The following is a 26249-nucleotide window of genomic DNA, read 5'->3' as shown; positions in this document are numbered from 1 at the left end:
TTATGAACAGGTGCGTGGTACTGCAAATAAAAAATTGCAAAGAAAACGAAAGAGTTGTTTTTATTTTAGCTCTTTGCAAATAAGCCTGCATAATGTCACCTAATGGGGAAACCATGCAACCTTTCAAAGTAAACCATTAGCTCTGGAAATGATCAGAATACATTGGTATGCCTTAGTGGTGGAGAGGGGGATGCCATCTCCCATTCCTGTGACACCATCACTGCTGATCAATTATGAACATAGCAATATACATGAAAAAATTACTCAGTTCTGATTGGTTAAGATAAATGCAGTTTTCAGGTAATTCTAATTAATTGTAGTCATTCAAAAAGTTTCAGTACAAAAATAGTGTTCTTGAATTCTGCTTGGCACCAAATGTCTCATTTTAAAATACTTTATAAAATATTTCACTTGTAACTTGCCCTGTGACACTACATATCATGCAACTACACACCGTCAGAAAGAGATATAAATTTTAATTACAAGTTAGTGTAGAGAATTGAGTTTTATTCCTACACTCCCATTGCCTCTGTTGATTTAGTGGCTAACATAGTACCAATTGAGAGTCAATATTGACTTTAATTTCAATGGAGAGCTCCTAGGCCCCTAAATAGCAACCAACTTCTGTTAAATTTGTTTTCAACTCAAAGTCCATGTCCTTGGTACAACTCATTTCCCTTTTTTGTGAAGGGGCTCATACACATCTTGTCTATCAGATCCTTTCAGGGGTTCATACAAAGATTCCCTCTCTGACCCAGGGCTGTGCACCAATGCATGTGGTGCACCAAATTCAAGGGTCTGCTCATAGGCTGGGTTGTCATGACCATCAGCAGATAGGTGTCTGTTGGGAGCAGCATATTCTGCACCACTTGAATTTGCTCCACTTGAATCTGCCCCATCAAGAACATTATACAGGGGCTCACTGACTGCACCATCATAGGAGCCATCCTGTCTGGAAGGGGCATTTTCGGTATCTGCACTTTCAAGCACATTATATAGTGGTTCCTGATGTTCTTGTTTGGATTCAGGCACCTCAAGCACATTATACAGTGGATCCTGTTGAACACCAACATCTGGGGCTTCATATGTCTGTCCTGCATCAGGCCCATCCAGCACATTGTAAACAGGGTCCTGAATGTTCCCTGAAGTATCATGTCCAGGATCTGGCCCTTCCAGTACATTATATATTGCCTCTGATGTATTTCCTTGTTTGGTGTGAGACTCCTCAAGGACATTGTACACAGGGTCTGAGGGTACACTGGGTTTTTCAGGTTTTTCTGCATTGCTTATTTTCTGTTTAGGCATAGGTTTCTTAGTGGAAGGCTGATTGTTCTGTAAACTCTGGTAAACTGGTGGTGCTGCAGGTGTATTCTTGTCCAGACCTTGATAAACAGATGAGTTGTCATAATTTTCATCTGCAGTACTGTAAACTGCTCCGTAACTTTCATGTCCTAATGTAAAAATTGGAAAAAAATATCAATATAAAAAGCTAATAGAATTGTTCTGAATAGATTCCAGGATGTTTCAAGGGAGATCAGAGAATTCTGTTGTTATAATGGTATATCAGGGTTATTGACAAGTGAGAGGTCAAGATAGCTTATATCAGCCTGAGTACTTTTATTGCATTTTAATGGACTAGGATGAAGTTGAGGTTTATAAAACCGCAAATAGAGAACCAGGCTTACATCCAGGCATCTTGACTGAACAAGCTTGGTCAATAAATGATTAATAAATAAGGATCAATAACAACTTTTTATTTTTTTTGACACAAAGGTAAAAAATCCAACTGAGATGGGCTAGTTTTTTCATTCAATAAATTTGTTTGTACTGTCTTCTGCCACTTTTTGCAAATCCATCAACAACATTGTCCACAAAATTACCAACTTTGTGAGTCCACTCCATGCAAGTTTTTTTTGCACTGGATTAAAGCATGCAATGTCAAGTAGGCAAGATGGGCCCCAACTTGCTTACTTCAGTAGCAAATAAGAACATACAATTCACATCATCTTACCCACAAGCCCTGCTGTTTTCTGCTTTAATCTCCTATCACCTCACATTCCTCTCTCTTGCAACTACATTTCTTAACCCTTTGATTCCCATAATATACATATCATGCAGGCAAGTGATGAGAATGACAAAAAATATCAATTATGGGATTACTGATGGATCTGATACCAAATTCTCCAAACTAACATAATGAGAATCATTTGGCACACAGTAAGAAGAATTGGATCAATATCAGTATCTGGGCAACTGCCCACCTACCCCTCCCCTAACTCAACAACAGTCAATTGATAACAAGTTAGGGTTAATGTTGGGTAAAGGGAGGGGTAGGTGGGCAGTTGCCCAGATACTGATATTGATCCAAAGAATTACTAATGAGATCTTTAGAGTTTAAGGGTTAACAAGAACCATGAAACTAGATTCACCATGACCTGCATGTACACTTGATTGCCAAAATGTTGGCACCAACACAGCAGTAACCATTAACAAATAAAATACTCAACAACTAAATGAGCATAATGACCCCAATTATTTCCAAAGAGTGGATGATGGAAGCTTTGATCAGCATGAATTCCGTCAAGAAAAGAAAATCACAGGACAGGTTGTTAATGTATGCTACTGCTCTCTGGGTGTCAACATCTTTGCAGGTGAGCATTTACCAAAAAAAAGGATGTAACTAATGTAACTATTACTAACCCAATATATAATAAGTAAATAACTATTACTTGTAATGTTGACCTATCCTTTTACATTATCCGTTACCAGTCCATGCTCATTACTGACCAACTCACCTCTGTTGTCAACAAGTTCCATGTAAGTTGGTTGACTGTCTTTTCCACAAAAAGTTGTGGCTTTCTCTCCATGTCTTTCCATTTGTATGTCATCTTGAGGTTTCTCGTACACTGGGTTCTTAACTATAATTAAAAATTAAACAAAATAAACACAGAAACTATCATTTCATTGTCAAAGTGGCTTTTTATATAAAATTCATAAATTGTGAAGGAAAATTTGGTATTCTAGTCTCTAACAATCATGAAAAAAGTGAATGTATCAGTATCATGCAACTTGAGTTATAACAGTTCTTAAGATAGACGCATCCAATTTTAGGCTAATTAATGTTTAAGATGTACTCAAAACAAAATTAGGAAACACAGATATATTATACTCAACTTGTTTCTCTACAACTTTTCAGGGTGGGTCCAATAGACTTGTATCAGTGTACAAATCTTATACTAACAGTAATTTTACTCTAAATACAAAACTTTACCTCCTACATGTAGTTCTTCTATCTTTTCTGTACTTTCCCTGTAAAAAAAATTCAGCATTACTAATTCTACTATCAATGATCATTTCTAAATCACAAATTTGTCTTTAACCCTTTAACTCCCATGAATGACCAAGACAGAATTTCTCCTTACAATATCAATACAATATCAACCAGATAAGGGAGAATAATTAGAAGAAAAATATCAATTTGGGTATAATTAGTTAATACAATACTAAATTTTCTGAACTAACATTATAAGAATTTTATGGTTGACAGTAAGGAGAATTACAAATTTGATCTAAGAGTTAAAGGGTTGAGTAAGCTGTCTCTGGTTCACTATGTATGTCTTCTACAGGATATCATGTTTCATAATGACTACTCCCATGCAAACTAAAATTTCAGTTTTGATAGAAGTCAAAATACATTTTTATCTTTGCATTATCTGAAATTTATTTTGCAATATTTAAAAAAAAGTACAAAGTTGAAAATCACTGGAAAGGCCCAATGAAGAGGAGGGAACTTTAACCTTATGGTTTGGAATTTTATGTTTGTTTAATACATTACAATTATTTTAATATGTATAATTAAATTCTACTCATTCTCCACTAGATGTCTAACTTTGAATGTCTCATTCCATGTGACACATTAATTGGACATGAGTCTGTAAACATTCTGCAGCATGATTACTAGCATTGCATCCTGACACATTTATCCTGTAATGTTATCCAAGTGTGTGCATAAATTTTGATGTTTAAAGTAGACAAAATTTGACTCTGAGTCAATCAAAACCATAATTGTGTTGCATGGTTATCCTTATTTAAGCCCTTATAGTAAATTTCACTTGCAAAGCTAGCAACTAGACAATGCAACAGGAATATTTAACAACACATTGGGCTCTCACTTTGTGATCATCTGAGTCTGATTTTGTTTGCCACTCAACATTAACACAAACAAAATTCAAGTGATTTCTCTCAAACAACATGGACAATTCGGTTCAGTTATAGCTGCTGTAAGAGTCAACCACTTTTTGATTATGTAGCTTACCGTAACCTTCTTCTCTTGCAAAATACAATGATCAACCCTATGACAATAATCCCAAAAATAACAGCACCACCAACTCCTCCACCAATTGCTACTCCTTTGTCTTTTCCCCCTTTCCTTGCCTCTTTGTCCCCTGGAACATCCCTGGTAGGAAGACTTGACTCAGTGGTTGGTAACTAAGAGTATAGGGAAATAAAATAAGATTAAAAATAATTATAAAAATTTGTCCTTAGAAGAACTTTACAATGGCCTTTTACAATATGGACCACAGTACATACCAATTAGATAGCAAGAAAAAGCAAACCAGCGGTGCAATAACTGTACCCTTGGTCTTAAACCGCCTGTGACATGCAATCTTTTTTTTGCATTTTCTGGTTGATGTATTTAAAATTAGAAATAACCGATCTTAGCGCCTAGTGACTTCTCTTTGACCATCTTTTTGTGTATTTAAAGTACGATTTGGCGGCCAAAAAGTGTCCCCATGAAGGAGGCTCCATACCATATTTGCTAAATGTTGGCGCGCGTGCCAGCATATTGTTTTTCTAAAAAATTTTATGTTTCCGCTTTTCACGGTCACTAAAAGCCATCAAAAGACGATGAGCAAGGTTCGGACTACCGTTTCCTGTAGTAATTATTAACAAAATGATTTTCGTTAATAGGCAAAGGCTCCACGAAGGGAGGCACTTGCCAGTGATAATTTGGCTTTGTCTTTTATTTTCTTCAATTTGCCTTGGGGAAGTCTCTCAAAATTTTCTCAATTTATGAAATTTGTCCAGCCGATCTTTCAAAAGCCGAAAAAAAGAAGGGGTTACAAAGGCGGTTTTCTCGCTATTGGCAATTTTGTGTTTTCTTCCTCTATCTCAAATTTGGTGCTATGAATTTTTTTATCGACAGGCACTAAGAAGGGCACAAATATGTTTAACGATCCGGCAAATATGAACTTCGCCAAGATTTATATCTGAGAATGTGTAAACTTTCGAATCTGTCACCTTCTGGCAATCTTTCCCATCGTGTTTTCTTTTCGGTTGAATTCTTTTTCAGGTGTAGAAGGCCTATAAATATTACGGGTGGAGTTGCTGGAAACCCTTGATTCCATAGCATAGAGCTGTATTGTGTAAAAGCCGAGAAAAGGACAATCGTGCGATTTTAAAGAACCGACACGTTTGTTTTGCATGTTGTCACTTTACTGCTCGTGGCATGTTCGATCCCAGATCTTGCGCGGTCAAAAACCCCAAGGCTCCTTAAGCGCGCGACCAAAACACTGTGACGTAAAAACTGTGAAAACCGCGAAAACTGCAACTAATTGTGGAAAAAGGGAAAATTCGAGAAGAAAGGACAAACGTATTGTGTTGCCGGAGCGCCAAATGATGTTAGCTTCGAGAATAATACACATATACCGGGTATTTCTATACACTTCCTTCCAAAGGATTTAACTGTATCACTATGGCCAAACTGGACGCGTTTCATACGTCGACATCGAGGAGATTTCATTCTTCGTTGTCGTCCTAATATGCTCTGTAACGGCCTCGAAGACGGCTGTTACAAACACATACCACAAGTCAAATCAGGGAAAGATAACCAATGAATTCAGCTAAAAATAATTCTGATTAAGGGGCCTGTTCCCACGCCGTACACGATTGCTTAACATCCTTTCGGCTGACATTTCGCGAGCGAAGAATGGTGAGTTCCTTATTGTTGTTTATTCCACGCGCTTGAGATTTACTCATACTCCTTGTCTTTCCACATAACTACATTTGCGCTTTTCTTATCGTATGAAAATCAATGGTAGTTTCCATCTTATTTTAAAAACACAAATACATCGTTTGTTATAAAAGAGCTGACCAATATCCTGTAGCGTGAACAGTACGAAACCTCTGGCGGATACAAGCTCGAAGGGGCCGTGTATTCTCTTAACCTAGACGGTTACAGCGATATTCACTTTGACTTTTGTTTTGATTTGATGTTCACTTTATTTTTTATTTCGCCGTGAATTGCCCTTGGATTTCAGTTAAATTTTGAAATGACTTTTACTTTGATAATGCAATTACTTTTGCTTTTAAATTTGCTTGCAACTTCATTTTACTTTCAATCGTTCTTTTTCCTTTGTTTTGCAGTCACGTTCCACTTTACTTTCAGTTTTGATTTATTTTTTTCTTTTATTTTTTATTAAATCTTTGAAAAATTGTAGAATTTTGAGTGGCAGTCCTCGGCCACCATAGACTTGTAAGTGCCAACTGAAGGTTTTCATAATTTTCTACGTCATCACCCGCTAATTCGTTACCAGTCTACGGGACACTTAATAGACAAAATAACAGCACCTAAGGACCCGAAAAACCGAGTTTTAACTTTTTTGAAATTTTTTCTTTTTTCGGAATTGGTTTGTAAATATGATAAGCTGAATATTTACGCAAAAAATTCGTGTCATTAGCACTTAAGTACAGTTTTTTATCCCATATGTACTCGCTAAATAACACAACTGTATAATTTTACTTACTTAAAACCGTTTAAGTCCCAAGATCTCATTAGTAATTCTCCGTACTGTCTGCCATATAGTTCTTGTGATGTTAGTTTGGAGAGTTTGGTATTAGATCAACCAATAATATTTTTCTTTACTCTCATCACTTGTCTGCTTGATATCGTTTTGATATTGTGACAAGAAATTCTGTCCTGGTCACTCATGGGAGTCAAAGGGTTAATTACTACCTTCTAGGCTCCATTATAATCATGGTTTCATAATTTCAGTGTACCCTCTTCACATTTAATACTTACAGAACTATCAACTGTTCCTAACACAAAAAACTCACCTCTGATGGTTCACTATAATTTGGTTCCCCTGTGCTAACCGAATATTCTGGAATCCCAGTGTTTACTACTTGATTAGAAATTTTTTCTGAATTGACTGGCAAGGAGCTCTCCAGTTCAGCTGTTGATGTTGACAGCAGAATTGGTCCAGATGAATGTAAGGCCGGCATTGTTTGAAGTGACCTGGTTTCAATGTGTGTTGATACAAATGTTGAAAATTTGTCTGTATGTGTTGCATGACTTTTTGTGGTAGCACCCAATGAAGGAGAGGATGATGGTGATGATGATGGTTGTGGCATTGGTGACAGTGAGGATGTTTTTGCTGATTGTGGTAATTGAAGAGATGGTAAACACAAATATGATGACCATGGAGTGTGAGAACTTGAAGCAGTTGGAGAAGTATGTACTGAACTTGTCTTTGATGGGGCATAATCTGAGAAAGGCAAAGGGAACATTTGACAGTGTGACTATCCATGTATACATTTATTTTTGAGTCTATTAATTATAGATAATGAAATTTAAATGCTGGTAAAACTGACAGTCTTTGTTAAAGGGGAAGAACTTGAATAATATTATTCTGAATTTCTCGGTGCGGCACATAATTATAGTCTTCTACTCATTCCTACATGTTTACTAATAGATATGAACCCTCATTTGTTTGCTTAATTTATGATTGGCTGTAGTGCCTTCTTGTTTGTACTAATCCATCCAGAATTATTGAATCCCTATTGGTTTTCTAGATATTTACTTTATGAAGTCTAGTATGAATGACACTTTTAACATTACAGATGTACCAGTAAGGATCATAATCAATAAACTTTATCTAATTCCATACTGTGATGTACCCCAAAATGCATCAATAACTCCCAAACAACTTGTTACATAAAGCAATCTGAGCTCATTTGATGCTCATTTGCTCTGACAAAGGGCTAATGCTCCAAACATCAGCTTTTGAACTCTTACAGTGGCCAATTTACATAAACAACTCAGTTGATAATAGGTTAAATTACCCTGTTGAGCTCATTTGACCTGAGCACTGCTGTAAAGCAAATGTCCCAAGCTACAACATTTAAATATGGTGACACTTAATTGCAACAATTATATGGTAATCCTTATATAATCCATTATCTAAAATAATCACAACCATGATATCAATCCTAAGTTCTGATTACAGGTATTCTTTAAGTCATTAGCTTTACTTTTGAAGAAACTCACATGTCACAGTCCCTAATGCCTTGAAAAGCATGCAACCTTTGAATGGTGAGTGGGGAAGTGAACTTCTGGTATTGCAGCAAGTAACAGAAAGACGAATAATCCTGCCAGAGAGTGTACCATTCTCATCTGCTTTCCACTGTTAAGAAATGGTAAAACAGAGCATAAAAAGAAATTTTAGGTCATAGTTTAAAATGATTTTAATGTATTTTAAGTTATTTTGATCTGTACTTTTCTTTTTATGGACTATTGACCAAACTTTTTTCTGTTCCTTCTCGTGCAGGGAAACATCTCTTCAGGGAATATTACCTGTTCTGTTCTCACAGCTAAACCCTCAATGGAGGATTCAGGAGAGTGCCTGATAACAAAAGAGATATCATAAAAAGGAATACATATAAGACTGAAATATTAATGCTGTACCTGAAGCTTCACATTGTCATTGCTGTTGTTAAAACTGAATATCTGGTCATGTATACTTTTCCATTCACTGTGAAAGCCATTGTAATCAAAGTAGTGCCCATGGATTACTGAGCAGTTATCTCTAGACGATGAATGTACAAGTTCCTCTGAGTTCGCTACTAAAAGATTTACAGCTCCAGACAACAGACTACTTAGTGACCAGTGTTTAAAAAGTATATAGTATGAACATCCTAAAAGATAAAAAGCAGGATCAGTTGTCAATCAGTGGCATGCACTTACTTTGCCTACAAAATTGTTACACCCAATTTGATGTATTAGATGATGGCATGTATTAGAGCTGGTTTGAGTCTCTTCTCCTTAGTCACAACCATGGCTTCACCCATGGCTGTTGGATATTAACTTACATGTTGGTCTTAGCGGTAATGAATACCCCTTTAACAATGATAAGCTTGATGAGGAAGGAAGCACACAAGGGTAAGGATCTCAACAAGTACAATAGAGTATCATCAGAACCTGATTTAATACTATTCCATATTTGGAGCAACTACAGAATACAGGGCCTCTGAGGTTCACCTTGTTGACAGCACATAAAAGGATGTACAGTGATTAAATAAGATGTAAATAAATGGCCCTGTATTCTGTAGTTTTACCTGAGATTTCACTGCCACAGCAACATAAAGGTGTGGTTTTGTGTGGCTGATTTGATAAACCCTCTAACTCCCAAGATCTCATTTGTGATTCTCCTTACTGTCTGCCATACAGTTCTTTTGATTTTAGTTTGGAGAATTTGGTATTGGATCAACTAATAATCCCCCAGTTAATATTTTTCTTTATTCTTATCGCTTGTCTGCTTGATATTGTATTAATATTGTAAGTAGAAATTCTGTCATGGTCACTCATGGGAGTTAAAGGGTGAAGATTAATCAGGTTTTGAGCAATATCAAATCTCTGTTTTTTGGTAATCTTACAAAGTAAATTATATAACTTCTCTCTTTAAGATTATAGTTCTTTTTTTGAGGATATCGTGAATTGTTCCGTGTATTTTGATTTAATCTTTATTTCACATTGCGACCGGATTTCAAGTTAACAGTTCAACTTTTGGAAGATATCAAATAATGGTTCTCTCTTACCTCCTAATCTTTGAGCTTGGTTTCCATCGATACAAGTTAGATTTGAAGACAGGAATGTTAGAAACCCGTTACAGCAAGAGCAACCGCAAGACTTGCCTTTTGTGGTCAGCGAATTATTGAGGCACGCTCTCAGCCCGTTGCACCACAGGTCGACCCGGTCAGCATTGCTAAAGCAGAAAGATCCATTCTTATAATTCAACATGAACAAATCGCCATCACTGCCACCTCTTCTCTCAATGAGATATTTCTCAACATCTGTTTGATTGATGACCTCGAAACTTGACAGCCGAGAAACTATTGTCAACAAAAATAGCTTCAGCACAACAACTTTTAGTCCTCCTTTCATTTTCGTGCAGCAAATTAATTGAATGTTCCGCGGCGACAAGTGATCAACAGCGTGGTGAGAATCACATCATCCAGTATTTCAACTCTTCGCAAACAAGTAACTTGTTCGCCGACCCCTTCTTCACGCCAACCAAGCACTTAATAAACAGTGCATGAAGCTATTTCCGGATTCACAACAGACATATACGCAATGAGGACAAGCAAGCGTCCCGGAACTGGACGGTGTGTGATTGCTTGGCCTTCTGGGAAGGCAGCACCCCTGCGAGTGGGACTGTGTCACAATGTAACGTCCTAGTCCCCTTATATGATGATTATCTTTTACAGTACAGCTGGGTCACACACCCAAGTACAAAGGATATAGTACAAACTAAAGTAAGAAAAAAAATAGAAAACCTTAGTAGTTCATCGATACTAGAATAATATGAAAAATTAAAAAAGAGAGAAGAGAAAAAAGTGTTGGTCTCCGGCTATTGCAGTTGTCATAATCTCGTCCTAATTGCAAGTTATCGGCAAAAACCTTCCCTAAAACTATCGCATATTTTCTAAGGAACGCTTTGTCGACACAATTTAATTATAAGAATACCAATATGGATCTGCTATACAGCAGCGGAAGGCTGGGAAGAGAGAAATCATTGTTCGCACTAAGGGGGTCAGCGACGGTCAAAATGAAGGAGAGGGCTGGTTGAATATCGAATAATTGATCGTGATGAGCTAATAAGGGTACACCCCCCCCCTCACCCGACACATTTTTTAGCACTTAAACTACGAGGCTCGTTATCTATCTAAGCAAGTTGTAATGAAAATGGAGTTTTGAACAAACTTGAACAACATGGAAATTGTTCCGAAGTTAATAGGTATTTAAAAAAAAAATAGTTTTGAAAAATAATATTGAGAGATTCAACCTTAAAAACCGTTTAGTTCCAAGGGAACTTTAAGTTTATTAGTTTCCGAGTCCATTTCCGATAATACCGAGCCGAGGGAAAGAAAGAGCATAGCCAGCGGCAAGAGCATTTAATTAACCGCGAGAATATTTGAGCTCGAGGCCTTCAGCAAAGCAAGCCGACCAATCAGGGATCTGTCTCGCTTGTAACGAGGGCTTGCTCGAAGACTATCGAAAGAAAATGGGCGTAAGGGTCCATAGACCATGAGAGTAGATAGGGAGGTAGAGGTAGGAGGGGCACAGAGCGCAGGGGAAGAGAGGACCATAATAGAAGTGTACATTATAAGCGAAATATTATGTACTTATTGACTGCGTGGGAGGGTCACTCCGGTGCGGCCAGATGTTTTCCCGTCTGGCCCGACCCTACTCAATCAATAAGCATTGTATCATATGACCACTGACTAAGTTTTTAAAACTTAAAAAAGGTTGTTTCAACTAAAATAAGACGAAATAGACTCGCGCGTGCGGGAAAACCACCAAAAAAAATTTAAAACTTTTCCTTTATATTTTTTCAAAACACCAGAACAAGAAAATCACAATTCATCGAAAAACCTGACTTATCCACCACTGTCACTCATTTTTGCAACAAAAGCGAAAAATTTCAAACCAACTAACCTAATCCAAAACCGTACAGGTGCACCAGAGCAGGAAAGCTTTTTCCGAACTGGATCACGTCAACCCGTCCGGCTTTATACACGTCAGCTATCACTATGGTTTCCTATGAGATAGCACAAGCGGGACCGGAGGGGTTACATGATAAGTACGTGAATTCAAAACTGATTTACGAACCTTTTCTCCTTTATATTCTCTTGTTAGCGCATCTGTTACTAAACGCAAGGTTTCTATAGCGAGGAGAATGTATAAGAAGTTTCAAAATTATGAATGGGTTTCTCCATTTGCCTGTTGGTGAAAAAGTCCAATTTATTAAAGAGTCCGAAACTTCTCCTGTACGTAAAGAAACCATGTTAATTGTTAGAATTGCGTATACAGCCAACAATTGATGCGTAACCAATTTAAACCTCGTAACTACTTTCACTGATATTCCTTGACTTGCATAGTAGTACATAAAGCAGGCGGCTGTTGAATTAACTCACCGGTATTGTCACAACACCCATACACTTCAATCAGCTCTAGACATCTGTGCTTACGTGTGTTATACTCTTTGGGATATATTCTTAAAAATCTTGTTTTAAAAGTTCCTTGGAAGTAGTCATATTTCATGGTGTCTTTTTCACTATTTCCAGTAAACCTCTGAAGGTGGACATTAAATGAAACACTGAAGAAATATAAAATAAAAAATGAACATGATTTGATATATCCTCACAATGAAAAAATACTCTGTTAAGTAAATATATGTGAGTTAGAAGAAGAGCCAAATTATTTCACATAAAAATGGTTGAACTCAACTCCCATTTATATACAAATTCATTAAATATTTTATATGGCCCCATAACAATTCAATTCAACTTCCAAAGAAAGGAATTGATCATCTCGTTGAGTATAATGCCCTTGGAAGAAAGGATATTCACATGTAAGATACTTAGTTAAAACTTCAGTTCCTTTTTTTAAACCATTTCAATCTTTGTAATCAAACCATGTTACACCATAATAACTGTATTTCATCTTAAATGTTTTAATATAGTTAGTCAATGATCCTTGGTATCCTTGAGCTGCAAGGGCTGAGACAGGATGCCTGACTTCCATTAGATCAATCTCTAAAAACATGTTGATACAATAAGAGCACCAAGCCTTATAATTATTCAGTTTTCCTTCCGATGGACCAAAGCCTGGAAAACTGTCTATGGAACTTAGCTGGGAATCATTAATTTTCCTCGGTACTTTCTAAACCAAGTGCTTCTGAGCAATCCACAAAAGCCCAAAGGTGACAAATTTATTCAGTATGATTAGGACTCCGCAACTTGAGTGATATTTAATTACTATGCAATCGGGAGTAACAAATAATGATTGGTAGAGAGAATTCATGAAGGTGGTATCCTTGTGAGGGACCCAACTATGTTACCTTCCACAATCATTAGGGTGATTTAGCAAGAGGAAGAGAACGTCAGCTGGTCGCAGTACCGAAAAAAATCGAGCCCCATATTCAAAGGTGGGGTTACTAAAGATCCTTTCAGGAAAATGTGCTACAAACCGAAATAGTTAATAACAAATTCCAGCCTGGAAATATACATTGATATTTCAGAAAAAACTCTGAAGAGTGAGAGGACAAGAACTGAACGCACTTTGATAATCTCTCCTCATTTACAATTAAATAATGTTTACTTCCTTCCAAACAAAGATTTCTTTATACTTGCTGTATCAGTACAACTTCCTGTTTGCGGGAAGCTAAGAAGGTAGGAGTGCCGGCCTTAAATGAACAGCTACTTGTTGCAATATTGGTCACCTAAGCAGAGGTGTTCTGACAGACATCTAAGGGGCATCTGTAGCCAGTTTTGTTAATAATATTGAATACGTTGCTATCGTACGTTCCTTCTTCCCCCGGTAATAACATACTCAGTAACGATGCCGTCTGCACCCAAACTGGCTTGTATCCGAGAGGCTGTACAGTTGCAAGACAAGACACCAAAAACAAAGACATGTTTCTTCGCGCAAATTATGAGCTACATCTTACTTCCGATTACAAGAAATATAATTGAGCGTGTTTTTGACCGCGATATGAGGGCACACTGAAGTTCAGTCCTCTTTAGGGGCGAGTTAGATTTATAAATCTTTCCAACTTCCTTTGCAAACACCTTATGACGTCAAAATGTCCGTGAATACTCCCACGAAGGATCAGAAAAATCATGCTCGGAAATTTAAGCATAATGCTTTTAAGTGCCACCCCAAAAAACATGGCGTCGTGGTGAAAATAAGGATCAAAATTTTCCCTTTTGTTCAACTCAATAATTCAAATTAATAGCTTTTAAGAACCTCTGAACCTCCCCTCCCTCCTCTCCCCAATTACTATCACCGACAGGTAAAACTTGTCAAGAATAGAAAGCTTACCATTTTACTGAACCAAATTCCTAAAGTGCAAGCGAGAAAGCAGGTTCACAGTTGACACAACTCAGGCTATAGAATTCATCTCTTGTTGAACTGTAATATCAAAGGAACTCTTTAGGCGTTTAGTCATAATGCAGACTGATTATGCTCGATATTCTGACCATAGCATTATGCCAAAGTTATGCCACCATACCAGTAATATTACTTCCATACCTGACCCTACTCCCGTGGAAAAAAAAATGTTTGTTGTACTTCACTGGTTCGAACGGAATGGTTTGAGAAACTTCACATCAATTAGTGAGAAAATTGGGAAAAGATAGGGGCTTGAAACAGAAAAGCTCTGGCTCATTGTAAAACACCGAGCAGTATGAAGAATTTGGAGATAACTCCGCAACCAGAAGTGTATGTTTACCAACATTAGTTGTGTTGTCATCGGAGTGGAAACACGGAATGGCTTGCGATCAGCAAATTATTAAATCTTGCTTATGTCGGGTTTACACGGATGCGGTTGTGACTTTCATGAAATATATCCTGAGCTACAACATCTGAGGACAGGATGTTTCGTTTTTACCCTGTCAAATTCAGATACATTATTCTCTGCATGATTCGTCCTACCACCGTTACAACTTCCTTTCTGTTCAGTTCCGCGGGAAATCTTATCCATGCAAACAGACTTTAAATGTTTTGAAAGACTTGAACTACTGATTCCCAGAGGCGAACGATATCGGAAAGAGTGCAGCAAAAGCTAAGGCTGTGGTTCTGGAGGCAGTCAACAGACGTTTGGTGGCTGTAATGATTCTTATGACACCCAAGAATACTTGTGGCATGCTCCGCGATTTGAGCAATCCAGTTTTCCAGAGCTCTGGCACTAATAATCTATCAGTGCTAGACCTTTGCCAGGCCTCTCGCGCACTCATATTTTCCCACAAGCAAAGTGACGCTTGCGCCAAAGCGCTAATAATGACCCAGCGAGCAAGCTAGGGTAAAAAGGAACTCAAAGTCAGTTGACTCAATGGAAAACCCTCATCAAACTCTTATCTATTCATTTATTTTAAAAATTGAAAGATCGATCAAAGAATATATTTGTGACTCCTCCACGAGGACGTCTCTCTATAATAATTTCTTAAAAGTTACCTAAATTATTAAAAGTTTCATCCTATTGAGATAACGAAACTCAGCTGAGACGCAATTGACTGCTTATTTCCACATATTATCAAGCCTCTTATTAATATATCTGAGTAGGTGCGCTATGATTGGTGAATGTATATGTGACTGTATAGCCCGCAAAATTCAAAAGTTTTTTTGATTTGCATCTTCTTGATATAATAAAAAAAAATGTTATTAAATTCGTTTCTCGGTCTGTACTGTAAGTTACAGAACCTCGTTTTACCGCTCGGATTTAAGGCCTGCGCGCGATAAAAAACGCGGTCCACAACTTCCAGTACGAACCTCGGTTATTACGTAGTGCAAGTAGATAACATAGGCTGGCATGTTGGCCGCCAGAAGTAAAGGCGTAGCAACAAAGGTATGTGATAGTTGGTCTTAATAATTCTATACTCTACAGCAAAAGATTTAATTAACCGTTAAAAGTAAACTTGACGAATTTCAACCTTTAGTCGTATCTAAAGTTTAAAAGTAAAAATATTTCTGATCTACGATGCCATTTTGAGTTAACCGTTAGCCGTAATATGACGAAAACTTTAACTGTTCGCCGTAAAAGCCATCGCTCTATTGAGACCCTCTAATACAAATACAATTCCAACGAGGCTTGGTCAAAATAATCCCTGTTTCTACACTTGGCATACGTTCAAAGTATTTTTTTTAAAAAACCTTTCAAAGGTTTGAAACAGTTCTAGGTAATTCTAACTAACATTTAACACTGTCTGCCTACTTTGAATGATTTTTCAGTTTCTTTGTTCTTATTAAAAAAGAAAAAATAAAGTAAACTACGGTAGAACGCCCCTGACTGGAACCTGAAGGAGAAATCGAGAAGTTCGAGTTTCCCGATAGTTAAAAAACTAAAAATTACTTAAAGGGGTATAGCTTTACAACTGCAAGTTTGAGGGCAGTCCAGGATCCCACTCAGGTTCGAGTAAGCAAGGTTCTACAGTACTAAAATATATTTATTCACTGTAATTTCTTTGGCTAAGCTCTAAAGCTTACAAGTTAAGTTACTGTTAAAGGCTGGTATATGTCATCGCCATTAGCGCCTCTCAGGGCCTCATACACTGACCCGTTGTTGACCTTGCTTTGTTCATAAGGTACATTTAACTCCAGAGTTTGCTCATAGGATGGGTTGTTACGGCTACCGGGAGAACAGGGCTCTCTTGGAGCTGCATACTCTGCCTCACTACTATTTGGTCCAGCATCTGAATCTGGCCCCTCAAGCACATTATATAGGCTTTCATTATTTGCACCATTTTCAAAGGGCCCACGATCAGTATCAGGGCCATTATCTAAGACATTATAGAGTGGTTCCTGTTGGTTCTGTTTGGGGCCCGGCCTCTCAAGCACATTATACAAGTATTCATCATTTGCACTATCTTCGAGGGGTCTACCATTAGTATCGAGGCCATTACCTAGGACATTATAAAGAGGTTCCTGTTGGTCTTGCCTGGGATCGGGCCCCTCAAACACATTATATAAAGGGTTTTCCTCTTGGAGCACCTTACAGCTCCTACCTGCAGGGGGCCTTTCAAGTACATTATACAGGGAGCCATCTACATTTTCTTGCGCAATATCAGGCTTTTCAAGGGAGTTATAGACAGGCTCTGTCATTGCACTTGATTGTTCCGTTGGTTGCCCTGTGCCATGATATCCTTTCTTCAGGGCTTGGTACCCTGATGTCTGCGAAACGTTTTCGTCCAGGCTTTGGTAAACGCGGTTGTCATATCGGTTTACTTCAGGTGCGCTGTAAATCGTTCCTCCATACATTGGTTCTGGCGAGGATAATGGGGAACCAAGGGCACATTCAATTCAAAACATCACAATGCTTCATATAAATTCTACCATCATTAAGTACTCTCTTGCACTTAGAATGACCCAATAACTCCCAAGATCTGATTGTTAATCCTCCCCTCTAGCTGCTATGTATTTCCTTGTAAAATTAGTCACGAGAATTTGGTGTTAGATCAAGATAACAACCTCTAGTTCAAGAAGTTTGAGTATTCTCATTACCTGTTTGCTGGATAATGTATGGATATTATTGGGAGAACTTACATGTTAATCACTTCTGGGCCGGAGGTAAGGGTTTAAACATACAAGAAGGCTTAGTCATGGGCCTTTACTTTTACTTTTACTTTTACTCACCACTGTCCTGGACAATGTCCTGGTAAGTTGGTTGATTCTCTTGATCATTGAAAGGTTTGACATCCTTTCCCGTTTTCGTTCTCACTGGGATTTCAAACTGTGAATTTCCATACACGTTTTCCTGTACTGAAATTAGATAAAATGGTTAATGTTAGATTAAATGATCACACGACAATCGGAAAATTTTCATTATTTCAATGTTAGTTTCAATAAATTATAATTCACGGCTGTTGTGTAGTTCTGTCACGCAACACTCTTTGGGAGAGAGAGTATTGTGTGACACGGACAAACAGCGAACAACACGCTCTAGAAGAAAGTGGGATGAGTGGCGTGACCAAACAACAAAAAGAGGGCGTATTGTGTGACGTGACTGGATGACATGCAAAATAGCCTGTGTGAAAGAGTCTTGTGTAACGTGGTCAAACAACATACAGAGTGCTCTGGGAGTTGTGTTGTGCGGCGAGACCAAATAAAGTGCAAAATGCTTAAGAAGGAAGCGTGTTGTGTGACGTGACCCAACAACGTCCAACATGCTCCCGAAGAAAGCGAGATGTGAGACGTTCCTTTACAAATTCATTATATGCCTTTACATGCTGCGCTCTGTGGAACAAGGCGTGATATGTGTCTTGAAATTTGCAGTGCGCATGTTAAGAGACGTGGCCAAACAATGTGCAAAAAGGGTCTGGAAGAAAGCGTGTCGTGTGAAGAGACCAAGAGAACATCAGCTGATATTCTCTCGGAGGAGACTAAATAACGGCTGCAAGGGAGACCATACTTGGCTGTGACTGGGGTCTGAATGACACCAACTCATATTCTTTTGAACTGTTGATTGATTAAGTAAAACATGTTAGTGGCTTCATATGGTATTTATTGCACGACACATTGCTGCACTATTCAAGTTAGATAACTGCTAAGGAAAAGATCATTTACCTGTTGACGATGTTCCTTGCTGACTTTTTTTCCTAAGTGAGAAATTCCAATACAAAATATATTTAGAATGCTGAGTTGTTCAGTTGTAACGTACTTAAAATGTTTCTGTTTTAGTAAAGTCTATGAAAAATCAATCTTGTTCAACATAAGGTAAAAAACAGTTGTGATAAATCTAGAGATTCAAAAAAATTCTGACAAAATTGTCAAAAAGACTACCACAAGGAGCGATCAACTATGTGGCAGAAGATACTTTTGAGAGTAATTTTACGATTTGACCATTCAAATCTGATTACCACTGGTATCGACCCGGTTGAAACATTCATAACTTGAGTCTCTTAGGGCCGTTTTCCAGTTCTTGCAAGATCCTTTCAACCATTTAAAACCCCTGAGAGATTGTCATCTGGTTTCTCCCTAAAGTATACTATTACTGCTGAATCATTCAGTACGGTCATGAGAACAAAGGGAATGATTGCCAAACCCAAGAAGCTTTGATTGTTAAATGAATTCTCGTTGTCAGTACCAAGAATGGTTGTACACGTACATGTACATGCATATGTAGTTGATCAAACTTACAATTTTCTCCTCTTGCAAAACACAACAAGAACAATAAGGATAATTGCAAACACAACTGCACATGCCACAGCAACACCAATCAAAACTCCAGATCCACTGTTGCTCCCACTCGTTCTTGCATCTTTATCACTAGTGTCTCCAACAGGTTCTGTCACTAAAGACATCTGCAAGGAATATTAAACAATTGTTCATCGAAGTTGAGGAAAATGATTGTTTTAGTACATACCACACAAATACGAGAACCTAGTTTACTTCTTTCAATATATCGAAAAATGGTCGCAAATGAAACTTTGTCTCTTCCGCTCCTCAAAGGTAAATGATACTTCCTATTCAATTCCGAACTAGCCAATCAGCGGGCGCGAAAAACAGTATTAATTTGTGTGGTATAGTGGTATATACCATATCCACAAATGACCACCTCCACTTCGGTGACTAGTTGTTAATTGTTGTTGGCTTACTAAATTGATGAACTGCACAACCCTTGGCTAATAATTATTTATAAAATGACTGAGGTACGACGATCGACCTGATTAATCAAAAACCACTCGTTTATCTGAATGCACCAGTAAACCCATAAGAAATCGAAACATTGTAGGTTTGTTTAATAAAAGTAATAAACCGCACTTTCTACCGGTTTACCGGCGTAATGTCCCACTTGGGATGTTGCGATAACACGTGAAAATTTTGTAAATCACTCGCCTCCGATTCTTGATTTACAAACATTTCTAGTGTTCTTCCAACATGCTACTATAGAAACCGATAGAAAATGCGGTCTACTGCTTAAAAATGCAACTCCATACAACCAGTATACCATAAAAAGTCTACATAAAATCTACCCTTGTCATAGGCTGAATATCTCACGTCTAAATTTATAGAGCGAAATGAATCAAACTATTCTCTGAAGGACTCGGTAAGCAAACTTGTTGTCTCCTTTCCAAGAACTAATTACATGAAAAATAGTTTTTAGTTACAGCGGCGCAACCTTTTCGAATAGCTTGCCCTGTAGCATTAAAGAGTCTGGATCATTAAATCAATTTAAACGCCTTCTCTATAGAAATTTTTAAACACGGCATTCGTGGAAATCAGTTTTTTTAATAGCATATTGTAAGTTATTATAATGTTAGGATTAGGATTTTTAGGTTTTAGGATGCTAGTCATTGTATTAGAATTTGTTATACCTGATGAATTTTTTACCATGTATAAATAAATGAAATAATAAATAAATAAATAAATAAATAAATAAATAGATAAATAACCTCCTAAAATTACGTAGACAAAAAAGTCTAGTGGTATATACCATATCCACCAATGACCACCTCCACTTCGGTGACTAGTTGTTAATTGTTGTTGGTTTACTAAATTGATGAACTGTGCAACCCTTACCCCATTGCTGTCACATTTATTGGATATATTAACTCCGACAGACAAGTTGAAAAGCCCGGCAACCGCTTCATAAACACAAATAGTAACTCCAATCATATGGCACTCCAAATGGGAGCCGCTAAAGAAGGCTCTTGAAAGACATAAACCCTAGGCTTGTTTTAGTTTCAAATATTTATGCCAACTACTTTTAGCTCTTAGAATTTCTTCGCCCACTGGAAAATATACAGCCTTAAGCATCGCGAGCCAGTGAGACGTCTGCAAGGGGTCTAGCACTGTAATTACTAGTGCCATACCCCGGCAAACTTCTCCCTAACTCGTCTTACATCTTCCCGCGGGCGGGAAAACGCGCGTCTAACAGTGTTTATCATAGGAACCTGCTTGCGGGCGAAGCACCTCTACACCAATTAAGTTTATATTTCTCTTCGCACCAGAGGAACTGTCCTCTTTTTTAAACCGAAAAACATTACTATTTTCACCTTCTACAAGTTTATCAACCACCTTAAAAGAACAAACAGAACGGAACATTCAACAGTCTTTTGATAATGAAGACTACATCCTGCACAAACCTCGGAAGTCGCTGTGGTCATTAAAGGAATATATGGTGTTGTCTTTGCCATAGTGCTTAGATCCACTGAAAGTAAGAGATACATGTTAACAATGGTGAAAAATTCCTGATCTTTGTTTTCCCATATTTGCTACTGTACACAAAGCAAAGGTAACCCCCCTAAATAAGATGCTAATCCATTTCATGTTACACAGCCCCCACTAGTAATTAAGCAAGATACTAGATTGAAAAATAATTTGCCACGGCCTATCTGTTGTCAGACGTGGTAACCAAAAAGTTCCGGGTTTGGGCCCAGCTGGCCAGAGATATACCAGTAGCACTCTTGGGCAAGACACTTAACCCATTAACTCCCAGAAGTGAGTAACATGCAAATTCTCCCTGAAATATCCATACATCAAGTAGCAGACAGGTAATTAGAATACACAACCAAGTTTTTCCCTTGATCTAACTCCAAATTATTGTTACTAATTTATGTGTGGAATGTGTAGCAGCCAAAGGGGAGAATTAATAATCAGATCAAGCCTCTTTCTCATCACAGGAGTATAAATAGGTACTGGCCAATGGTAAGTAAACCCAAGGTAATATGCAGGGATAGCACTGCAGTAAACCAACCTTCAGCAAAGGAACAGTGTCAAGTACACTAAAAATGCCTCATACATTACAAAAATTAGTATTTTATGTAAAGCTATACAAGCAATATGAAGGTGCACATAACATTGTTATAGAACCTTATCAAATAATCATTGGAACATGAGGATTAACAACCCTTAGAGTTACATGTATAACGAGCTGCCACAAACACCTAGGATTATAAATTTTAGAAGATAGTTACTCTACTGCTTCCAAACTCTTGACATATCTCAGGTTAAAAAGCTACATGTATCAATTCTTATAAATTTCAAGGAAAACATACTCACAAATTATTTGTCCTGAGGTCTTGAAAATCAGACAAGCAGTTTTAGGTGGTCTAGATGCCACTGCTGAATAGTTACAAGTGACCTTTATTTGTACAATTCTTCCCAAAATGTTTTCGTCTGTGGTATCTGCCCACTAATGAAATAAATAATTAATGAACACAAAATCAATCAATTTATCCAGAGCCCTGTGCATACAAGCAGTTGTGAAAGGTTAAGCTCTTAGTGGATATAAACCCTGGATACATAACCTTAAAAACTAGTTTGCCTTGTACTTCTTCAACTTTAAAGATGTCTTGGTTTATTGCCATCCACTTGTTTCCAAGTTGATATTTGTAGTATGCTGCGCTTCCAGGAACCACTTGACAGCTTTGATAGCTATCAGCAGAATTTATATTCACATTTCCTTCCTTTGCAAGGTTAAGGGATTTCAGAAAAAAGGGCCACTCAAAGAAACGAGAGCAAACTGCGAAAAAAAAAAAAAGAAATGACAACACATCAACCATTTATTTTGAAGAATTCTAGCATAATAATCACCAGCAACTGTAGAATGCAGAGTTTTTTTAAAGAGTTCATATGGGGTTATGTGAAGCCAGTTATAACATGAACTATTTGCTTCTGAAAGTTTCCACTCCTAAATTTCATTGCATTTGTGTCTTAAAGTGCATCATCTTTTAGAGAAAGTCAAAGATTGAATCAGCTGTTCATAATAAATTAATAATAATAAAATTCTTCGAGGAGCATCAAATGTGGCAGCCGCATTCGGCATGCATACATTGATTCACACATTAATTCACTCACCAGCATTGTCTTTACATCCATATACCTCAACTCTGAGACATTTAAACCCTGCTGTGTTATAGTCTTTAAGATATAATTTGAGGAATCTTGTTTCAAATGTCCCCCTGAAGTAATTGTACTTAATAGTGTCTGTGTCAGTATTTCCAGTAAATACCTGAAAGTGGACATTAAGTGAAACATTAATTCATAAGTCAGAATAAAAGAATATTGACAATGCAGAATGTCTTAATTTCCTTGTGATATCACCATCAAATAAAAAATAATAAAAAAAGGCTTGGTTAATATATACAGTCATATAAAGGTCAAATCATTCAGAGGATGAAAAAATGTTATGTTATGAATTTTCAATCCCTAAATTCAAGAAAATTAAAACAGTCTATCAAATAAAGATATTACAACACCCAATGATATAAAGCAGCCAGCTTTGAATATTTTCAGAATCACAAAGATAATGACAAAAGACAAAAACAAATGGATGGGATGGAGGGGGAGCAGGAGTGATTCCTTCCATTAAGCCTGATGGTTAATATTTTCTGTTTCAACTGCATAATTGGATGTGTAGTGATGGTAAATTCTTTCCCAGAACATCAATATTGACACAAAAAGAAAAATACCAAAGTTTAAAATTCATACCTTTGTTCTACCATTGTCATCTTGGTAATCAAACCATGTTTTGCCATTATAACTGTACTTTATCTCAAATGTTTTAACAAAGTTGAAGAATTGCCCTTTGAATCCTTGAGTTGCAAGGGTTGAGACATGCCTGACCTCAAATAAATCAATCTCTAAAAACACTTCAGTAGAAAATCTAGCACACCAGGCCTTATCATTATTTAGTCTTCCATCGGAAGGACTAAAACCTCGAAAACTACGAGAGGACTTTAGTTGGGAATCTTTGATTTTCCCACTTTCCATACCAAGTGCTTCTGAGCAATCTACAAAATAACCAAAGACAACAAAACTAATTCAGCATAATCAAGACTTTATATATCACCAGTAACAATTAACAAGCAAGCTAGGTGATCACAAAAGCAGACTGAGAGGTTTTTTTTTCTGATGGAAATGTGGTCATCTTAAGGCAATGTCCTTGAAGATTCCTCTTGCATCTGTGATGAATTCATTTAATAATCAATATTTCTCTAATTCAAGTGAACTTTTCCATCTCTTTTAAAATCTAAAGATCACAGGTAAAAGGATTGCTTCTATTGTTCCCATACCATAAACACTCTAGTGAACCAGCCTGCTAATGAACAGTTTGCTAGGCTTATTACTCTCCAGGGGTCCTTGAAGTAGACAAGAGGCTCATTTTAGAGAGGGGCTTACCAGAAAGGGGGTGCTTATCTAAGACTTGTGAAGGGCCATAAAATCAGTCACTTCTTCTATTCCTAAGTATCAACCAGCTAAGTCCCCCTTATATAGGCAGATCCCCAGAAATTGAGCTCTCAATAATCACATTGTCTTCAGCATGAGACTCATGCATAGGAATTCAATCTTGCACTCTCAATCTGAAATGATTGTTTCTCACATATTTAAGATCCCCCCCCCACCCCACATGCACACATACACACACACATGCAATGCCTGTGGCATGTCAATTTACAACTATGTGATTGACACTCTCACTCTCTGCCAGCCTATAAACTTGAGAGCTCTGCATCCTCCTAAACAAAACCTTGAAAATAAACACAGGGCAAAATACTATTGCTGGGATAATGCTATGTAAATGGCTATACCATAGTATTGTTCTACATCTGGGCTAGATAAGGTAAAATTTCCACAATGGCAATGTGTTGTTTTTGTCATTGTTTTCTCTATCCAATTAAGAACTAAATGCATAATGTCGGATGGGGTTGTGCGGAAATTTTACTAATTTCTCGACCAGAAAAAAACTCACAGTAATTTGTTTATTGTACTGCTGTTTGTAACTCTCCATAACTTGTTTGACTGATCATGCGATTATTTTATAAAAACAAGGAAATTTCAATATGTAGTTAAATCGTAATCATGATAAGATCAAATTACTCTTGTTTACTTTTGATGTCAATTAATTTACTTACTTCCAAACAGAGATTTTTTTATACTTGCTTTATCACCACAACTGCCTAATTCCGGGAGGAAGGTTTGAGTGTTGATATCACACGAACAGCTACATGGTGTGGTATTGTTTACCAAAGCCGAGGTGTTGGCACAAACATGTGAGGGGCATTGGAAGCCAGTTTTGTACAGAACCCTGAACACGTCAGGATTATATCTTCCCCTTCTCGTTATCACGTACTTCTCAACACCATCCGCTTTTAAAGTAGCAAGCGATGAAGTAGGTTGAAGGGTGGTTACATACAACACCAAAATAACGATTCTTGTTAAGGAGCAAGTTGCCAGCTTCGTCGAACCCATGTTCATTATTAATTCGCACAAACAAGCCACAACTGTCTCCGTTTACACTCCGCAATTGATCTTTTGCTTTTTATCTCTGCATACGACTGGAATCAAAGGCATTACTTTAACGGCGGGTTTGTTTGTTTATAATCCAAAACAATATCTTGTGCGATCCCGATAAGCTCGATTAAGTCCGCGTATCAATGCTGCACCCACTTAAGAGACCGTGATATTACAGAAGCTCAAGTACGTGACGTTTCATACGTTGGTGACGTCAAAAAGTAAATACCAGAATTCAAGGTCCTCGTTTTCTGAACCGTATAAGGCACAGTTTCCGTAAACGCCTGTGGGTTTATTTATTTTGGATATCTTCCTTGAGAAATATTTCTCGGAAAAAATGCGTCAGCTAATAGGAAAAGAAGTAAAATATAGTCAGACAAAACTTCAAAGATGTCGACTGCATATGCTTACTCTTGAGGAATCGAGAAATACAAAGCGCAGTTTTAAGAATCTCTAGCTAGTAAGTGGGTTTATTCGCCTTTATATAAATAACGATGGGTCTCTAACCTTTTCGGCATCAAAACTGTGGGTCTGACTGCTTTATATGTAAGACAACACTTTTAAATCAAACTGAACAGAGATAGCAATTAGAGAAGTTTCTTCCGCTGTCAGTTGCTGACGTGAATAAACCGTATCATCTTGACGCGGAGGAAGGATAATACAGCTTGAGGATTATTTAGGGTTAAAATCATCATCTCTTTATCTTAATAATTGTCATGGGGAAGGGAATCATCGATAAGTGAAAATCATGCATGATTGCGTCACGGACCACTTAACACAACCGCTTCAGCCAATTTTCTTAATGACATTTCTCAACTTCAGCGGTGCGCATACTTTGAATATTCAACAAATGTTCTGTTAACTTCTGGAAAAAAAGCTGACGCATGATGACTGGGAACATTAAGGAGATGCCAGTGAAACCAAAAATGGTTGAAACGTGCCTTTAAGAACGGAAACGAAACAGCAACATGAAACTGAAATGGAACACACCGTAAGAGGTGGTCACTTGTTTAGAGAGTTTGGAGAAAGTTCTGAGCACTGTTTTTCTTTCCTGTTTACTTGCGGTTTTTGTTACCATTTCTATTACGCATCACATATTAAACTGAATCACTCAAGATCAGAATTTCTTGACTTCCGCCCTTGGCAGGCCCGAAAGAGACTGGTACTTGCCAGAACG

The 26249-nt window shown here is 37.5% G+C and overlaps 2 protein-coding genes and 1 long non-coding RNA gene across 3 annotated transcripts; 1 reads left to right on the top strand and 2 right to left on the bottom strand.

Moving 5' to 3' along the window:
* Positions 1-34: 34 nt before the first annotated feature.
* Positions 35-10443, bottom strand: LOC113672511 (uncharacterized). The gene is made up of 8 exons (XM_089206250.1): positions 9877-10443; positions 8747-8976; positions 8330-8465; positions 7117-7547; positions 4316-4488; positions 3272-3309; positions 2796-2918; positions 35-1451 (listed from the first exon to the last, which is right to left on the bottom strand). The coding sequence occupies exons 1-8, from the start codon at positions 10220-10222 to the stop codon at positions 670-672; spliced, it is 2259 nt and encodes a 752-aa protein (XP_089062376.1). The 5' UTR covers positions 10223-10443; the 3' UTR covers positions 35-669.
* Positions 5584-8926, top strand: LOC149044795 (uncharacterized). The gene is made up of 2 exons (XR_016186547.1): positions 5584-5992; positions 8610-8926. It is a non-coding gene; the product is annotated as an uncharacterized LOC149044795 (long non-coding RNA).
* A 4744-nt stretch (positions 10444-15187) lies between the features above and the next one.
* LOC113672515 (uncharacterized) lies at positions 15188-25418 on the bottom strand. Its single transcript, XM_089206233.1, has 10 exons — positions 24694-25418; positions 23270-23571; positions 22637-22790; positions 22087-22301; positions 21839-21971; positions 20923-20987; positions 18974-19137; positions 18401-18432; positions 17471-17596; positions 15188-17100 (listed from the first exon to the last, which is right to left on the bottom strand). The coding sequence occupies exons 1-10, from the start codon at positions 25034-25036 to the stop codon at positions 16328-16330; spliced, it is 2307 nt and encodes a 768-aa protein (XP_089062359.1). The 5' UTR covers positions 25037-25418; the 3' UTR covers positions 15188-16327.
* Positions 25419-26249: the final 831 nt, after the last annotated feature.

This window comes from Pocillopora damicornis, chromosome 5 (genome assembly GCF_964200805.1).
Source record: "Pocillopora damicornis chromosome 5, jaPocDami1.2, whole genome shotgun sequence".
Lineage (NCBI taxonomy): Eukaryota > Metazoa > Cnidaria > Anthozoa > Scleractinia > Pocilloporidae > Pocillopora > Pocillopora damicornis.
Note: the sequence above shows the minus strand (reverse complement) of the source record. Positions and strands in the feature narration are given on the sequence as shown.

Bases quoted from the DNA above. Each gene is read 5' to 3' on its own strand.
- LOC113672511 (XM_089206250.1), bottom strand. From the start codon at position 10,222: ATGAAAGGAGGACTAAAAGTTGTTGTGCTGAAGCTATTTTTGTTGACA. The intron at 3,310-4,315 runs GTAAGCTACATA...TTTTTTTTACAG, and splicing joins TGCAAGAGAAGAAGGTTACG to GGAAAGTACAGAAAAGATAG. The intron at 2,919-3,271 runs GTAAAGTTTTGT...TTTTAATTATAG, and splicing joins AGAAGAACTACATGTAGGAG to TTAAGAACCCAGTGTACGAG.
- LOC113672515 (XM_089206233.1), bottom strand. From the start codon at position 25,036: ATGAACATGGGTTCGACGAAGCTGGCAACTTGCTCCTTAACAAGAATC. The intron at 22,791-23,269 runs GTATGAATTTTA...GTCCACTTTCAG, and splicing joins ATGACAATGGTAGAACAAAG to GTATTTACTGGAAATACTGA. The intron at 17,101-17,470 runs GTGAGTAAAAGT...TATCCTCGCCAG, and splicing joins GGACATTGTCCAGGACAGTG to AACCAATGTATGGAGGAACG.